The sequence below is a fragment of the Tauraco erythrolophus genome, chromosome 11, assembly GCF_009769465.1.
Source record: "Tauraco erythrolophus isolate bTauEry1 chromosome 11, bTauEry1.pri, whole genome shotgun sequence".
Taxonomy (NCBI): Eukaryota; Metazoa; Chordata; class Aves; order Musophagiformes; family Musophagidae; genus Tauraco; species Tauraco erythrolophus.
The window spans coordinates 19,015,744-19,031,847 of NC_141475.1; the positions used below are offsets into that span (position 1 = coordinate 19,015,744).

General features: G+C 42.3%; 1 protein-coding gene across 1 annotated transcript in view; it reads left to right on the top strand.

Moving 5' to 3' along the window:
* The window catches only part of DIS3L2 (DIS3 like 3'-5' exoribonuclease 2), a 194,895-nt gene that overhangs the window by 15,228 nt on the left and 163,563 nt on the right, over positions 1-16,104 (top strand). The window contains exons 2-5 of the mRNA XM_086618081.1: positions 665-823; positions 1,112-1,254; positions 7,211-7,264; positions 11,460-11,561. Of these exons, the coding sequence (XP_086474207.1) occupies positions 665-823; positions 1,112-1,254; positions 7,211-7,264; positions 11,460-11,561 (458 nt within the window). The remainder of the gene's footprint in view (positions 1-664; positions 824-1,111; positions 1,255-7,210; positions 7,265-11,459; positions 11,562-16,104) is intronic.

Genomic DNA, 16,104 nt, shown 5'->3' on the forward strand with positions numbered 1-16,104 from the left:
TGCATTCCAATGTGCTGATCCGTGGAACAGCGTTGGCATACGCTTTGGAAGCTGCTGCTTGCTCTCCTGGCTGTAGGGAAGGGGCTGAGGTGATGGCAGGGAAGGAAGGGGTGAGTCTTTGCAGAATATTTTTGTATGATCGTGGCCTATTCTGAGCAGGCTGGACATTTGGAGCCTTGGCGTTTCTTGGTGATGTCGTTGTGTACTGTGCTACCTCTGGTAGCTCAAAAGTTAATTACTCCAGAGTGGGTTGTTGAGAATTTATTTTTTCTCCTTGATTCCTGAACTACTTAATTAAGTTGTAGGGAAGTTATATTTTCTCACTACTTGGGGGCTTAATGGGGTGGAGGCTTTGGAAACAGTTTAACAATTTCACATTTTATATGCTCTAATGAATTTCCCAGGATTTTGGAACGGTTGTATCCAACTTTAGTACTGTAATTTCCAGAGTTTTATTTATGCTAAAATAAGTTAATGGTGAATTAAGAGGCACAAAGAGCCAACAGATTGCAAATGAAGACATCATTTCTTTTGGATAAGCAGCATGACTCACAGTTGTGCCTTGTACTGAAGTACTGCAGACCATGAATTTCACTAGAACCACAAGCTGGCAATGGGGTTCCTTTTCCCTCCCCTGTTATTTCAAACCTGTGTTTGATTTCAGGTGCAGAAAAGAGAGGGTTTGCAAGGACCAGAAACAACTCTGAATCTGCAAGAACTCCCCAGAACTTCGATAGGAAGAGGCGACTCTCTGAATCGCAGACAGAAACAATGAACAATTCAGACAGCAGAATAAATCCTAGACAACTGGGAACTCCCAGAGGTATTAAAGCAGAGTGTGTACACGCTTCAGGAAGAAGCTGCCTTGAAGCATGTGCTCAGCACTATTAAAAGATGGGCTGGGATGAATGCTCTGAACTCTAAAATGAGCTGTGAAAGACTGTCGATTACTTGTAAAATATGATTGTTCCAGACTTTTTGGTGCTCTGAAGTCAGGTGCCAGTGTTTCTAGGCAAACTGTTCTCAGAAGTCCTACTTTGAATACAGCTGCTGTTAAGATACACAGACAACTTTGGTGGGCAAGATAATACTTCCAAATTTTTGTTTGCAGGAGGATCCTATGCTGCTGTCCCAACATCAGGTGATAGAAAGAATCGAAATAAACCCACTCGAGGGAGGAAGAAGAGTATATTTGAAGCCTACATGTCAAAAGAAGACGTTTCAGCAGGACTCAAAAGGGGAGAGCTAATTCAGGTGCCTGGAACATACAATGTCCGTGCTCTTGTGCTAAGTCTGTGGAAATCAGTGTCAGTTGTTGGAAATCAACGTCAGTTGGTTGCATGACAGGGAATTGATATGCCACTTGTAGATGCTAGAGGAAGGTTTTTTCCCTTCTTCAGAAGATTCTAGAAGTGGAATGAAATCTTTTAAGTTCAGCTAAAGTATAGTTTTTGGTTTGATTGTGCGTAACAGAACACTGGAACAGGCTGCCCAGAGAGGTTGTGGAGTCTCCTTCTCTGGAAATGTTCCAAACCTGCCTGGTCGTGTTCTTGTGTGATCTGATCTAGGTGGTCCTGCTCCGGCAGAGGGATTGGACTAGATGATCCTTTGAGATCCCTTCCAATTCCTAACATTCTGTGATTCTGTAAAATTCCTGATCCACACTTGTGATGGATTGCAGAGTTCTGGTTGGATGGTCTGCTAGCCATTATAGTCATTATTGTGGAGACACTTGCTTTTACAAATGATGCTCAAAACCAGCAGGTGTTGGCAGCCTCTGTCGTTGTCAGTGTAAGTAAAAATGAATGCCCTTAGCAAGATACTTATTGTTGAAATTCCTCACAAAGATGTTCATGAGTCCTCAGCAATGAGGTGCAGTTATCTCTGCTTCCAGATCTACTCTTCTTTTTTTCAATTTTTCAACTTTTCCCAGAAGTCTCCCTCCCACAAAAAAAAAGGGAAAGTGATGGTGCAGGTGATGCTGTGGTCCCTAGGGTCTCATAGAGCTGTACCTACCAGGGCATTGCAATAACTTGTTATAAACTATGATGCAACTGGTTAAATTTATATCAGATGGCCAGGCAGAGGTACTGAACCATTGATTTGCTTGCATAATTTTCTTTGCGCATCCCTAAGGTCATAGGGCTGACCCAGCCACTGGTGACAGTGTATGATTTACTGAAGTAAGGCATAGATAGGTGAAGTAGAAGAGTCCATCAAGATATAGTAAATTGTTTGCGTGTGTGTATGGTTATTTGCCTCCAACAGCTAGCAATAAGCATGTTCTCATTTTATAGATTCTAAAGATCAAAGATTGGACTTTGTGCTTCCATTTGGAGAAGCGAAAACTGCAGGTGTAATTAGACAGCAATTCTTCTCTGAATATCTGGCAAAATGTGTGCGTGGACCTGCCATTTGTGTGGGTAGCTGGATCTCAGAAGGATTTTCCCATAAAGGCAGCACGGCTGAGGTTCACTGAGGAGTGGGAGAAGAGGATAACATCCTAGAACCGCTGTTGTAGCAGTCCTCAACATGGTGTAATGTTCTTCAAGACACACCTGATGTCCCGGTGAGATCCGACTGGCTGGGGAAAAAAGACAGGTGGAAGTCAGTGAGGCTATGACAGACACATGCTGAGGCATCATCTACCCAAACACACGCTGGTGCATTGGCATTTAGTTAATATTGTAAGGCTGGTGACGTTGTGGTACTTACTTTCATCAATACATTGAAGTTGCAAATGGCATCACCTCACTTTTTGTCTGCTTTCTTCTTACAATTGTAATTCTTGTATAATAATGTAATGGCATAATTTCTGGAGGTGTGATGAGGATTCCACGTATAAGATTGCCTGATTCTCTCCTGAAGACCAATCTGATGAGCTCTTAGCTTTCAGAAAAATGACTACACAGCATATCCCTGCTGATGATCCGAGTGGTCCTCTGGAATTCCCAGACCTTAGGCCAGTGCCTTTTTGAAGAGCATCATGGCCATCCACAATAGGAAGCAAATGCTGAGGGAAGAAATGGGAGCCTCAAGCTGTGACTTCTCCCCATGGCCGCAGTGGCATATGACAGCAACTAATGCTTCTGCTTTACCTTCAGGAGTGTTTTTTGCACCTATTTTTGGTAACGCAGCCTGATAGCATTAAGTTCAGTGTGTGTAGACTGCCTATGAGGTCGAGTGCAGCTGTAGATGAGGCACATCAGACTATGACTACTGTCTGAGAATCCCATTGAAATGCTGAGTCCCAGAAGACCTGTGATTGCATGCTCTCTGGCAAAAGAATCCCAAAGTCTTGTAGATGTGTAGTGTCTACTCCAGGTCATATGCTGTGTAACTGGAAGAGTCATACGTGCTTTCTTATCTGTATCTGTTTACCTTTCATCCAGTTCCACATCACAGGGAAACAGTTGAGACTGTAGAAACCGGATTTAATCGTTTAGGGCTGAGTGTGAGATCATGGGCATCCCAGCTCAGTATCTGTCATCTTCAGCTTATTCATTCTTATGATCTCATCAAGACCATTCATCATTGCATTCTCAGCCAAGATAGGTGAGATCCTGAAAGCAACTTTAGTGAATGGACAGATACTCAGCACCGTTCTGTACAATGGCAAGAGACAGTGAACAAATACCTGTTGTGTTAATCTGCAAAAGCAGGGCACTGGTCTGGCACAGTAACCTGCAAAAATGCTCCACAAGAGCCTGTGGAAGAGGAGAACAAACCTATTGGTCTGAATCCGATGGTCCTGAGCAAACTTGAGTGCTAGCCAGATGGAAGCATGACTCTGAGCAGAGGCTGTCCCCTGGAGCATCCTGGAAACATTGGATCTGCATATATTTGTGTGAGAACTTGAGAGATCTGTTACAGAGAAAAGAGCCTACCATGAACTCGAGGGATGTTTCTGGGCCCTGGCAATGCAGCTACGCAACTGCTCTCCTGGAAGCCCAGCCCACGGAAGCTACTGGCAGACGTGGAGATCACTCAGATAAAACACGAGTGCCATGAAGATTAAGCCATTCTAGATCAGGAAGAACAGAAGTGTTATTTTTATGGGTGCTGACATCCGTCAATAATATTGGTCTTAATGACTTTCGTTGCTGTATCTGACATAACTCAGTTTTTGATAAGTCTGGAGAAGTGTGCCCTGCGGGATTCCTGGATTCATTTAATCGTGCAATGTGTGTGGAAGTGTCCTTCCACAATAAAGGAGATCCAAGCTCAGGCGCTTAAAAGTGCGTAGACTTCCCAATTCCATGCCCGTAAAACTATCCGCAGTGAGCAAATGCCAAGTGTATCAGGTTGTTTGGAATCACATCGGCTGGTCTGAAGGCAAACAAGATTGAATAACTTCTGCGTAATTACGTAAGCGGATGGTGTTGACTATACAGAACAGATGAAGTCAGGTTATGTGTTAAGGAATATTGACCCAAGGGACCATAATCATCCTGTGAAGCACCAGCCAGAAGCTCATGTCTGCTCCACGCCTCCAGCGTCTCCCAGACCCTCGCTGCAGTGCTGCTAGGGTCAGGCAGAGCGAGAGTGCGCAGCATACGGAGGTGCAGAGCCTGCTTTGCTGTTAAAAGGGTGTTTTTCCTTGGAAAGCTGTTCTTTTGAGGGTATGAAGGCTGGGGTTTCCCTGATTTTCATGGATTGTTTCTTCAAAGGTGTCCTTGGTAGCAAGCGGATACTTGAACCCTGACCTCTTTTGGTGTTTCGTACATACAAACGAATCTAGGCGTATGTGTTATGATAGCTGTTATAAACTGCTTGATTCGAGATGCTTGAAGTTCAGTCTGAGTATTGCCTGCCCTGGTTCTAGCAGAGCAATTTGAGAAATCATGACCCTTTTGTGTCTTGCTGGGGAAGCTCAGTAAGGTTAGAGACTTTTTTGGCAAGTATGTGTGAAGCTGACTTGAATCATCAGAAAGTGTTTTAGAAACCTTCCTGCAAACCTTTCTCTTCCCTTTCAAAACAAAGGCCCTACTGACATAAAAACACTGATAAATATAGCAGCTATTATTTGCAAGCTATTGTAAAATAATACATTAGTGTGACATCATGAGGCTCTGCAGCCAGATCCTCACCCCTGAATACACATTTGAGAACAGTTGTTCGTTGCAGATGGGGAGAGTGACTGGTTCCAGATATGATATCACAGCGTGAAATGTACAACATTGTGAATAGGATTTTCGTGGGCACAGATAATAGGGCCCATCTGCTTTCTAAAATACATTTGGGGAGTTCCTTGCTTAAAGGAAAAAGCTGAAGTATTTTAGTGCTACTTGACGCAAGAATTCTAATGCTGATCCTAATTAGGTAGTGTGTATAAAATGCGGAGAAACCCGCTCCATGGTAAACTTGGTAACACTTTGCTCCTCTGTGTTTGCTGGAGTTGGGCATTCCTGTGCTTGGAGCCACTCTGGCGCCTTCTAGGCCACGGCCACAAAACCTGAATTTTTTATGCGCATAACGGGCATTTGCACCTGGCTGATTGACAGCTGTCCCAAACTATTCAAGGGGGTTCTGCAGAGTAGCACAGGATATCCCCTCATCTGCTTTGTGCTGGTGGGTAGATGTGCTGGTATGGGAATTGTTTGACTCGTTGTCAAGCAGAGCAACCACCCCTTTTCTTTTTTTCCTTTCTCTCCATAGCAGATTCCTTTACTAACAACATATTGGTTTTGATGGCTGATTCTGGGAAATAAGGCAGGGAAAAACAGACCATTGAGAGTTTTCCATCAGTGGGTACCAGTGCTAATAGAGACTGATGACAGCGAGTTAGCTCTCACTTTGCCTAAGCATAAAGTATCCCCAGGGTCGCTCCCAGTGGATCGTCTTTGTTTTCATGCCCTTGTCCTAGGTTGTGCCTGCCATGTGGCTACTGTGCTTGTTAATGCTAGTTACATAAGGCACAAAACAAGACATCACAGCAAAGTATTCAAATAATGCCTAAAGAATATAGAATATATGGTGCTGGTATTTCCAAACTGAAGCAAATAGAAACAATGGAAAACCTTCATAAATCAGCAAATTCTTCTTCAAGGCAGCAAAACTTTCACATGTAATCAGCTTTATTTTCCTATTGTCTGAGTGTTTTCCAGAATATGTAAAAAAAAAATATATGCTGCAGTAAATTTTTAAGGAAGCAATTCCTGTGAGAGGTTCCTCTGGTTGCTTAACACAAAAGTGCAAACAGATGGAATCTGTTCGTATAACAAATTGGCCAACGTTATTTCAAATACACAAGTGAAGAAAGTTTTGAAGTTTCAGCCCAAAGCAGAAGCCTATCTGAAGGTGGATATGTACTTGTATTTCCGTAAGAATCAAATGCTGTCAGTTTTAACTGCAGTCACCTAAACTGTAATTCCCAGGACCCTCTTGCGATGGGAACGGCTCTGTTGCCTAGCCTGTAAGTCCTTGGTTGGCTCTCCCTTTCTCTTGGATGGACCTGAGCACAAGCAGCAAAACTGGTTGGTTTACTTTGGAGGAGTGATACGAGTTTGTTGCAGGTGACTTGGGCTTTGAGTTGGCAGATAGCAAAGCAGAAATAGATAGACCATGGAGTTTCCACTCTATTTAAGATGGTTTGACTTCAAACATATTTAAACAGTTTAATCCTGTGGACTTTAAATGTTTGTTTTTGGAAAATCCTTTTGATTCTTCTTTGGAAATGTTCTTTATCCCAGAATTACTGCTACTGCCTGTTTGCAGGAACAGCCTAAGCAGCCAGAGCCCTGTAAGGCTGATACCTGCTGCCATGCCAGGTCAGCAGGTCAGCTTTTCCTCTTCCTCCTATCCTCCAAAATAAGAAAAACCAACATTCTGCTTTTTCAAAACGGAGCAAAACAAATTGTTTCTGTTGTCTGTTTATTAACGAAGTTGGTGGATACTTAGCAGAAAATGTGTGAAGGGAACAGGAGGGCTTGGATCCTCAGTTCACCCAGTAGCAGCAACAACTAATGATTCAACATCTCTTCGACGACAGACTGCAGTAGATCAGCTTAAGCCTATCATGAAACTGCCTTTTGGCTTGAAATTGCTGGGATGCTAAGTTGTCAAGACTTGAAATGTATAATGGAAATTTAGATGTATCTCTCATGTTTCACAGTAGATATATTACCCACAGCTCTCTAATTTAACTGATGTTATTTAAAATTAATAAGATTCAGGCATAATCTTTCTTCTTCTTCTCTTTTTTTTTAAGGGACCCTTGAGAATAAATCCTAAGAAGTACCATGAAGCCTTCATTCCATCTCCAGTAAGTGTAATTTTATAATACTTTAAAGTTTATAAGTAAAGGTGCATTAAGATAGGAGTTATGCTGTGCACAAGAGGTCACTCAGAGGTGAATGAGTTGGAATAAATGAACATGATCTGGATTTTCTTTTAAATCAAATATTCCCAAACAAATCCTGCTTTTTTGTACCTCAAAGAACCACTCATTTAGCTTGTGCTGAAATTGGGGATACTGCTGGGTCCCACAGAAGCCAGCTGAAGTCAGGTTTGAGGACACCAGATAGCGTAATTGGAAACCCTTGGTTTATGGCTGCAGAGGTTTTATAGATTTTTCACTGATTTAAATTAATCTTCCCTAAACAAATATGCTATCCATTTTTGATCTGCTGCATGAGCTAATTTGAAAAGTTGTTCCAGCAATAATATGCGTGATTCCTTTTCATGTGCCCGCTTTTGCGCGGACTGTATCTTGGTTGGCTTGGGATGTGCTTCTGTCACATGGGACTGGCTTGTGCTGCTTCTCTCTTCTTTTCTTATTTTGACAGAAAAGAAGGGCTCCTGCAATTTCAGGGACTTCCAGTAGGGAAGGTGACCTCACAGCTGGCATAGCCAGGGCTTTTTATCTGGAAATGACTTGGTCAAAATGTTGCTGTCAATGAGAGAGATTTTCATATTGAAGTTTTTTTGGTGTGGGGGAGAAAAGGCAGAGCCTGCCCTGGGACAGAGAAACACTGACTTTGTTGTTGTCCCTGCTACTGACAGCGCTATTGTTTTGGGGCTTGGATTGAAAGCCTTGAAATTTGTGGTGTTGACAGTTCATGTGTTGATTTGAGATAATGTTTTGGAGCCCATGTTGTTAGAGAAGGCTGGCATTGCAGGGGTGGAGGAAGGTCGGGGGTGCACCAAGTAGATTAACTAGAGGAAGAAGTACAGAGCAGCTCCTGGGTACATCAGCAGAGCAGCATTGTGTGTGTAAGTGAAAGGAGCTGTGATCCTTCCTTTACAGGTGTCTTTGTAGGTGTGGTAAGTGTAAGCTGTTAAACGTGTTCTCTGAAATTACAAAATGCAAGATTGAGTGAGAAATCCAGCTACTCACCTGAGTTTATTGGATGTGAAGCTCTACCCCTAATCACCCCTAGTGTCCAGCCGTTGCCTTGTGCAATTGATTGCGCGCTGTTCTATGTGCAGTAGTACATACATTAAGGAGGGTTAGCTGAGGTTGGTAACTCAGCTATCTTTCTACTTTTCTGCCCTTTGTGGAGCTGAATACCAGAACCAGCCTTGTCCCTGATAACAAGCAGAATCAACGTCTGGATGAAGATGACTCTGGCTGGTGTGGACACAGTCCTCACTTTAAGACAGATGCTTTAGGAAGCTTATCCTTTCTATAGCATTATTTGCCATAATGGAGGATTTGCAGCTTTCGTGTTCTGCAGGATTTCCCTCTATTGCCAGATGCTGCAAGAGCTGCAGCTGTGAAAAATCACCCTTTCTCTCCTGCTGTTGACTAGGGCACTGTACCCCCTTTCTCTTCAGCTCTGACTTGGCTATGGCTTCGTGGATTTCAAATGCAACAGCTGTTCACCTTCCAACACCAGAAGTCCCAGGGTGTTTCTTGCTGCAAATGTGCTCTATCTGCTTGTCTCATTGTTGCATGAACAGCTGAGAGGAAGGCCCAAGGCCTTTCTCTTGAAAGCCACCCAGAGAATGGACTTGAGCATTTAAATCTCTGCCTTGCGCCTCCTGTCTTCCCTGCACACAGCAGCGTGGTTTGAAACGACGGCATTGTCAAGGTGAAGAATGGTATTGCTGAGCACAAGTGATGGAATGACTGTGGCTGTGCTGTGCTTGTGGAAGACGCTTCCAGAGCAGGTGAAAGCACTGCAGATCTCCCTCTTGTTGGGGGGGATAGAGAGCTCTGCCGGTGGTATTCACAGGTGGCCACGGAGCAGTAAAGGCGTTGGGCTCCCCGGAGAGGGCTGCAGAAGTCTTGAAGCCATTGCGACCAATACACTATATGCACCCTGGGAGCAGCTGAGACTTTGCAAGTGGTTGTGTTGTGTTGTGGTTCGGTGCCATTGTAGTTGCATTAGTAATCTGAAGTGCCAGCTGTGCAGAGTAGGCAACACTGGAGGCAGAAGTGGGATGTGCAAGTGTTCTCGGAAGCACCTAAGTTTGCTCCACAATCATGAGCCTGAAGCTCTAGATAGAGAAGTGATTATTTTTTGAGAAAATCCCAAACTGATGGCAAATTCCTAATTACAATCTTGTTGCATGAATTGAAGTTAACTACTGTAAAATAGGTGTGCATACACTTATAAAAGTGTGTATTTGTATGTAGGGTTATATTGTTTGAGATGAGAGTAGCTGCAATTCAAGGCTCTTGCAGAGTATGGAGATGCAACTTTAAGCAGGTGATGTGACACATCAGGTGCCTTTATAGGGGGTGGGGGAAGGGGTCTGCCTTGTGTTTTCTTAGACACAGGAGAAAAGGCAAAAAAGTGTAGAACAAACACATTATTGTGAATGCCATCCTGTGTGCTGCAGCACAGAGCAGCTACAGGTACAGACAAAAAAAAGCAGGTATTTTCCTTAAAAAGTGACTTTGAACTTTTCTTTTTGTGTATGTGGTGGATTTAGGTAAAGAGCTGGGGCAGAAGGGAGAGGGTGAGGAGAAATGAAGAATAAGACCATGTGTAAAAAATCTGGCTTTTTGAAAAGAACAGTTTCCAATTTGAATTATGTTGGTCCAAGAGGCTTTGCAATTTTTCTGCATCTTGTCATGGGAGGCAGCTTTCACACAGCTGTTGAGCTGCTGCTGCTTTGCTTCCTAAGAGTAACGTGGTCTCTTGGAGGACGGCCTTAGTTTCACATCGTGGCAGGGTTCTGCCGTTTTATTGTTTTGGTATCTAAGCAGAGTAAGATATTTATGTGATATTACAGCTTCATGTTTTCAGGTTATTAAAGAAGTTTTTCTTGGAGACTGAACACACTGGTAGTTCTGATTGGATTTACTCAAGCATATGAGACTCAGGAGTGTGTATCTGAGAAGTGACTAAAGTTGTGATTAAGATTTTAATTCTCATGAGGCTGTTTTTTTCATGAAAGACAATGAAGTACTAATCTAAAGAAACCAGTCCTCTTTTTTTGTACCTCAAAACTATGCAAAGATAGCTCTCTCTAGAAAAACCACGTTGACTGCTCGTGTTGATACTCAGTGCTCACATTGTCTGACACGTCCATGGCACTGTAAACAGACACATGGAATCTTTCATATACTGAATTATGGGGAAACAGAAACAAAAGCAGCAAGAACACTGTCAATAATTAGCCAAAAGAAAAGGACAAAACTGGCAATCCTTTAAAAATTAAAACCTTTGTGTTGGCATCTTCAGGAAACTTCATCTTTATTTCATCTTATTTTCATGATGAAAATCTTTCAAACTAAATCTAGATTACCTGAATGCCAAACGTGTCTGGGTTGGATAATCATAGTGTGTACAATTAGTAGAGGCTCTTGTGCAAGGACGTTAACTGAGAGTATTGAGAGAAGGTGTCCTAACATGTCTGTTACAGTAAAAGATCTTCTGGCTTGCAGTTGGCATCTGTAGTCGTCACTTTTTGGAAGTTCTTCTAACATTAGTTGTGCCAAATACAGAATATATGGTGTTACCTCATTTTAAAAAAAGAGACTGCGTCCTCAGCCACTCTCCAGGCCACCTGTACAGACTGACTGGCCGATCCTGGAGCTGCATGACCCCCCTTTCCCATCTCACCAGGAGAGCAGCCAGCAGCTCTGCACGGGGCACTTTGCAGAGGCTGTCTTGTAAACATGTTCTGAACAAGAGCTTTGAGTGCTTGAGTTGGGACCTTCATGTGTGAAGAGCTGTGACTGCAGAAAACTCTCTACCCATTCCCAAGAGTAACTACAGAGGAACTGAACTGAGTTGCAGACAATTTGTCTTGAGGGCTTGGCTCTGTCTGGAATAAATAGTGTGGAACTACTGTGCTGGCACATACATGCAAAGGAGCTTATTTGCTGAAAGATACTGCATGTTGAAGGGCATATGGTGAATCCATTTAGTTTCTGTGCACAACTGCAGGATGTTTGTCTCACCAGGGTGTGTGTCTTTTTTGATGACAGTGTTTTAAACCTCATAACGACTGCAATTTAATATGTTTTGGTCTGGCATTTATTTTTCCTCCTCTTTGACTAGGATGGGACTCGCGATATCTTTATTGATGGAGTGGTTGCTCGCAACAGAGCCCTGAATGGTGACATCGTGGTAGTGAAACTGCTTCCCAAGGAGCAATGGAAGGTCAGTTTGGTATACTTTTCTATGATTTGACAGAAAGAGCTTATTATTACTTTCTTTGCTAAACTTAGGGCCTGAGACAGAGAATAGAGAATTTCCTACAAGTCAGATTAGCTAAATTGCGGTTTATGCTGCTGTAGATTAAAACACTTTATCCGTTACAACATTTGGAAGAAGCGATACCTAAAGTGTTGAAAGCTCACTGTTTACATGGAATGGCCCCTTTTATCACTATATGGAGAAGTCTGATGACAAGGCTGGTTCAAAGCATGGTTGTCAGAGGTGGCCTTTGATATCTGTTATTTAGCTGTCTTCATGCTATGGCGCTGGATAGCTCTGTGTAGGTGTTTGCAATTGCTCATGTATTTGACAAGTACTGTTCACAAAGCTGTAGTAATGATTAACTCTCTCCAATTTGTGGGTCCTCAGTCCATGGAAAGCTTATCTTGTCACAGCTCCAGATTTTGTGGTAATGCCCTTCTTTACCTGAATGAAGAATGTGTGAAATGATTGGGGCAATGCAAATGTGAGACAATCCATTTTTCATTTTCATGTCTGAGAATTTCACTAAGATCACTCTCTCTGGGTTTTTTTTCTTTCACTGATCAAACTTAAAATCCTCTCAAACATCTGGATAATTTTATCTTGTTTGCAGGTTCATCTTTTAACACTGCTACGCAGGGAAAGTTCTTACTCATTTTCCCTAGTTGCTGGGAGATGTAAGCTACAGTTAGTAATTTTAACATGGGTTTTCACACGTAAGCATGACAGAATTGCTGCAAATTGTTTTCCAAACATGGTTTTCGAACTCTTCTTGAGAATTTGAAGACTATTGTATATCTTTTGGACAAAAGTAGAGAGAATGATTCCAGCAGGGTGGGGACTGGTCTGAACTACTTTGGCCTGGTGCTTTTTACTCATTCTAGCTACCTTCTCTGCCTGTCTTAGTTTGAAGTTACATGTTTTTAGGCTTGTCTAAAAATGCAAGGTCTTCAGTCTAGTCATTTGCTGAACCTTCTACCTTCTGTGTTTAAATCTAATAGCAATGGAATTGATGGTTCGAAACATATTAGAACTTGTCTCTTCCTTTTAAGTATGCATAAAATGAGTAAAAGACCTAAGTATTTATTGACACATGTAAATGCAGAACTACCTTATGCAAAAGGCAATCGTAAGTGGGATCTGAGATATTACAGGTATATCCGTATACAAATATAAGAAAGAGGCCTGCTGCTATCTATGTAGCCTCTGAAAACCAATTTTGAAGGTCAATGCAAAATTTATTTGATAGCTATTCAAGAGTCCAAATCAGAGTTTGCTAAAGCTGTGATGATTGCTATGTGTTTGGATCACCAAATCCATATACATAAATTGTCTTTTGTATTAGACCATTTCATATAGTTGGAAAAATGGAATAGTTTAGGTGCTTAGATCCTTTGCCAGGACCTGCCAGCACAAGGGCTTCTTTGTAGACTTGATAGAGGTTGCCTGAGCTGGAAGCTTTGTCTGCAGTTTTCCATTTATATCTGGCTCTAAACAAAGATAACACCTCTCTCTCTCTTATATCGTTATACCTTCATATGTTCAACAGTAATGTTCTTTTATAAATAGAAGAGGTTCAGAATATTCCGCCTGTCCTGGGCAAATGCTGGAATAAATAGAACTGGTGGAGAAGCGGTACCTGACTGCCAGGAGGCAATTCAGAAGACTTCAGTGTTTTGTAGTATGATTATGATTCTTCCATGATGAATTTAACCTTGCCAAATGAAGTAGCTGGAACATGCCAGTCATGTTTTTCAGCCACACAGGTGCTGCCCTATGTAGTCTCATTTTTTGTTTCTTACCATCAGCAACTTAATCAGCGATGACATCCCTTTTCCCCTGTTCCCTGAATCTCTTGCTATGCGCTCATGTTTGTATTAGTTCTTTGGGAAAGATGCCACTAAGTTGTACTGAAAGATACTGCATTCTTCCAGGTAATTCGTACTGATTGATGATAAACTGTCGCAACCTATTTTCAGTTTTTCCATTTGTTTAGTCTCATGCTGCTGCAAAGCTGCCCCATAGGTGTCTTGAGGGTTTTCTCCTTCCCGTTGGGCCTTTGGAACAAGCTGAACAGCTTCAATTATTTCCTTGAAAAAGGTAAATCAGATGTGTGGTATAACTGATGCTCTCAAAGGAGACTTTACAGGCTCTGTACATACTGGTTTCTGAGGATTGAGATATGTGTGCTGATTGTTTTAATGGTTTGCTGTTCCCAAGCCATTAGTCTGTGCTCCACCGAGAACTGAGCTGGGCTTTTTCTGGTAAACCAGTGTCTTGCACAAGATAAGGTTTTGTGTTACAGTGTCCTGACGCGGTCTGTGTCTTCTGAGTTTCAAGAACCTTGGATGATGGCCTCTGGATGCTGTGGGGGAAGATCTTCCTATTGCTAGTGCAGGTGACTTCTGCCATGGACCTCTGTGCAAAGTCACAGTGTAATGCTGCATCCCAACAATGGCACGACTTTACTTAGCTGGAACCTTGGTTCAAGTTCTGTGTGTAAATGGGAGGAAGGGGGAAAACCTCTGACTGGTAAAACTATGGATTTTGGATAGGGAAATCTGTATGTTTGCTTCAAGAGTTGAGAAAGTTAGGAGCTGCCCTATACCCAAGTAGTCAGCCTTTGCAGGTCAAGTGCCTGTGAGAGAAAAACACTGTCCAGAGAGCAGTTTCTCCATGGATATACTGTGTCCTGCTGAGCCTGTAATGGTGATACTTTACACACAGGTATAACTGCCACAGTGAAATGTAAGAGGACAGCGAAATACTCCAGATGCGTGGTTATACTTTATGTAATACCTTCTTGAGAGGGACAGCAGTATTTTCTTCCTCCAGCCCTCCCCTTCTTGGCTCAGTGGTGGGAAATTTATCAGGCTTGAATTTCTCAACATCATGTCCTTCCCAGCATGTGCATCAAGCGCTTGGATGAGCTACCAGTCCTCCCTGTGCTTATTCTGTCTGGTCTTAAAGCTCTGTTTGTTCATGCATCCTCTGGGAGAGCTGCTTGCTCTTCAGCAATGATCTGTTTGTCAGTTCATATTTCTGTGCTTACAAGTAATTCTGATCAAGAGCCAACAATTTCAGTGTGACACCACCAGCTGGAGGGAGGGACATTCTGTCCTCGAAATTTGTTATCTTGCGCTCCTGAAGAAGGTGGCCGTCGGCTTCCTGTCAGGGTCAAGCGACGTGCGTTGTGGTGACCGCATTTGGAGGCTGTATTTCAGAAGTTCCTCTCCTGTCCTCTTGTATTACATCTTGGGAATATTGAGGTGCTATGGTAACTTTCAAATATTTAGGTTTTGCAAAGTAAGGTATTTGACTTAGACTGTTTTTCCAGGTAGTTAACCTACTCTTAGCGAATGAAGTCAGAGTACCATTGCAGTTAGTAGACAGTCTCCTTCTTACTTCAAGCCGTAGGGCTTCCCTGAACCTGTGCCTTTGTCTTCTGGAAGAACGTCACGATAAAAGATAGCCAGTGACAGAGGATTTAGCTCAATCCTTGTCAATTATTCTTATAAAGAAGAAAAATGATGCTTTATTTCTTGACTGATTTCACTACTTTAACTTCCATCCGTGGGTTCTTATTATATTTTATGGAGGTGTGCTTACATCAATTTCAGGAGCTTCAATTATACAGTGGCGTAATTACTGGAAGGCAAAAAAGTGTTGATACGATGATTACAGCAATATTTCTCTGGCTCATCAAGGAGGGAAGCAGCATGTCAGTATAAAGGATAAACCTAACCCATCTTTCCTCACAGCCTCTCTTTGCTCTTTTACAGTCTGCTTAATTGCCAGGCAGAATTTGTTCAATTTCGGATATCTGTTTTGGTTTTTCTTGCAAGATGTAATTTCTTTGGTGGAAGGAAATAGCATAATAAGTCATTTGATATCACTTAGGGCTTGGATTCCTGGCCCAATCTCTGGTGCTTTTAGAGTAGTAGTTTATAATGTGGAATGTTTTTCATGACAACCGTCTCACGCATTGCATGCTATGGCTGAAATTTTAGTCTCAGTCTGAAAATAGTACCCAGACAAGGACTTTTTGCTGCTCAAAACTACCTGAAAGGAATTTTGAGGTCCAGCCTCCTATTGCTTGCTACAATATGCAGGAGAGATCTCCAATTCTGATCTGCTTGCAGTAGTGGTATATTAAAACAATGATAACATATACTATATTGGTACATAAAATAATGCCAGATTAACCTGCCAGTTTCTCAAAAATCAGTGCTGACAAGTGGTATCTTTTGTTGTCATTCAATGAATCATTTCCTCCTCAGCTTAAAGTGCTTCTTTGCACTATTTTCAGATGGTTCTTTTGATCTTGTCAGAAGGTCTCCAAGGCTAAGGATGCAGAACTGTTCATTTACGTACAGTGTGTGTTGCTGGATAATAGGATAATGGGTCCAGCATTTTAGTCATGAAGGGTTCGAAAGTGATAGAAATAGTAATTCTTTAGAGCTCACGAACGTACTTGTTCTATTCAACGCTGAGGTGTCAGATA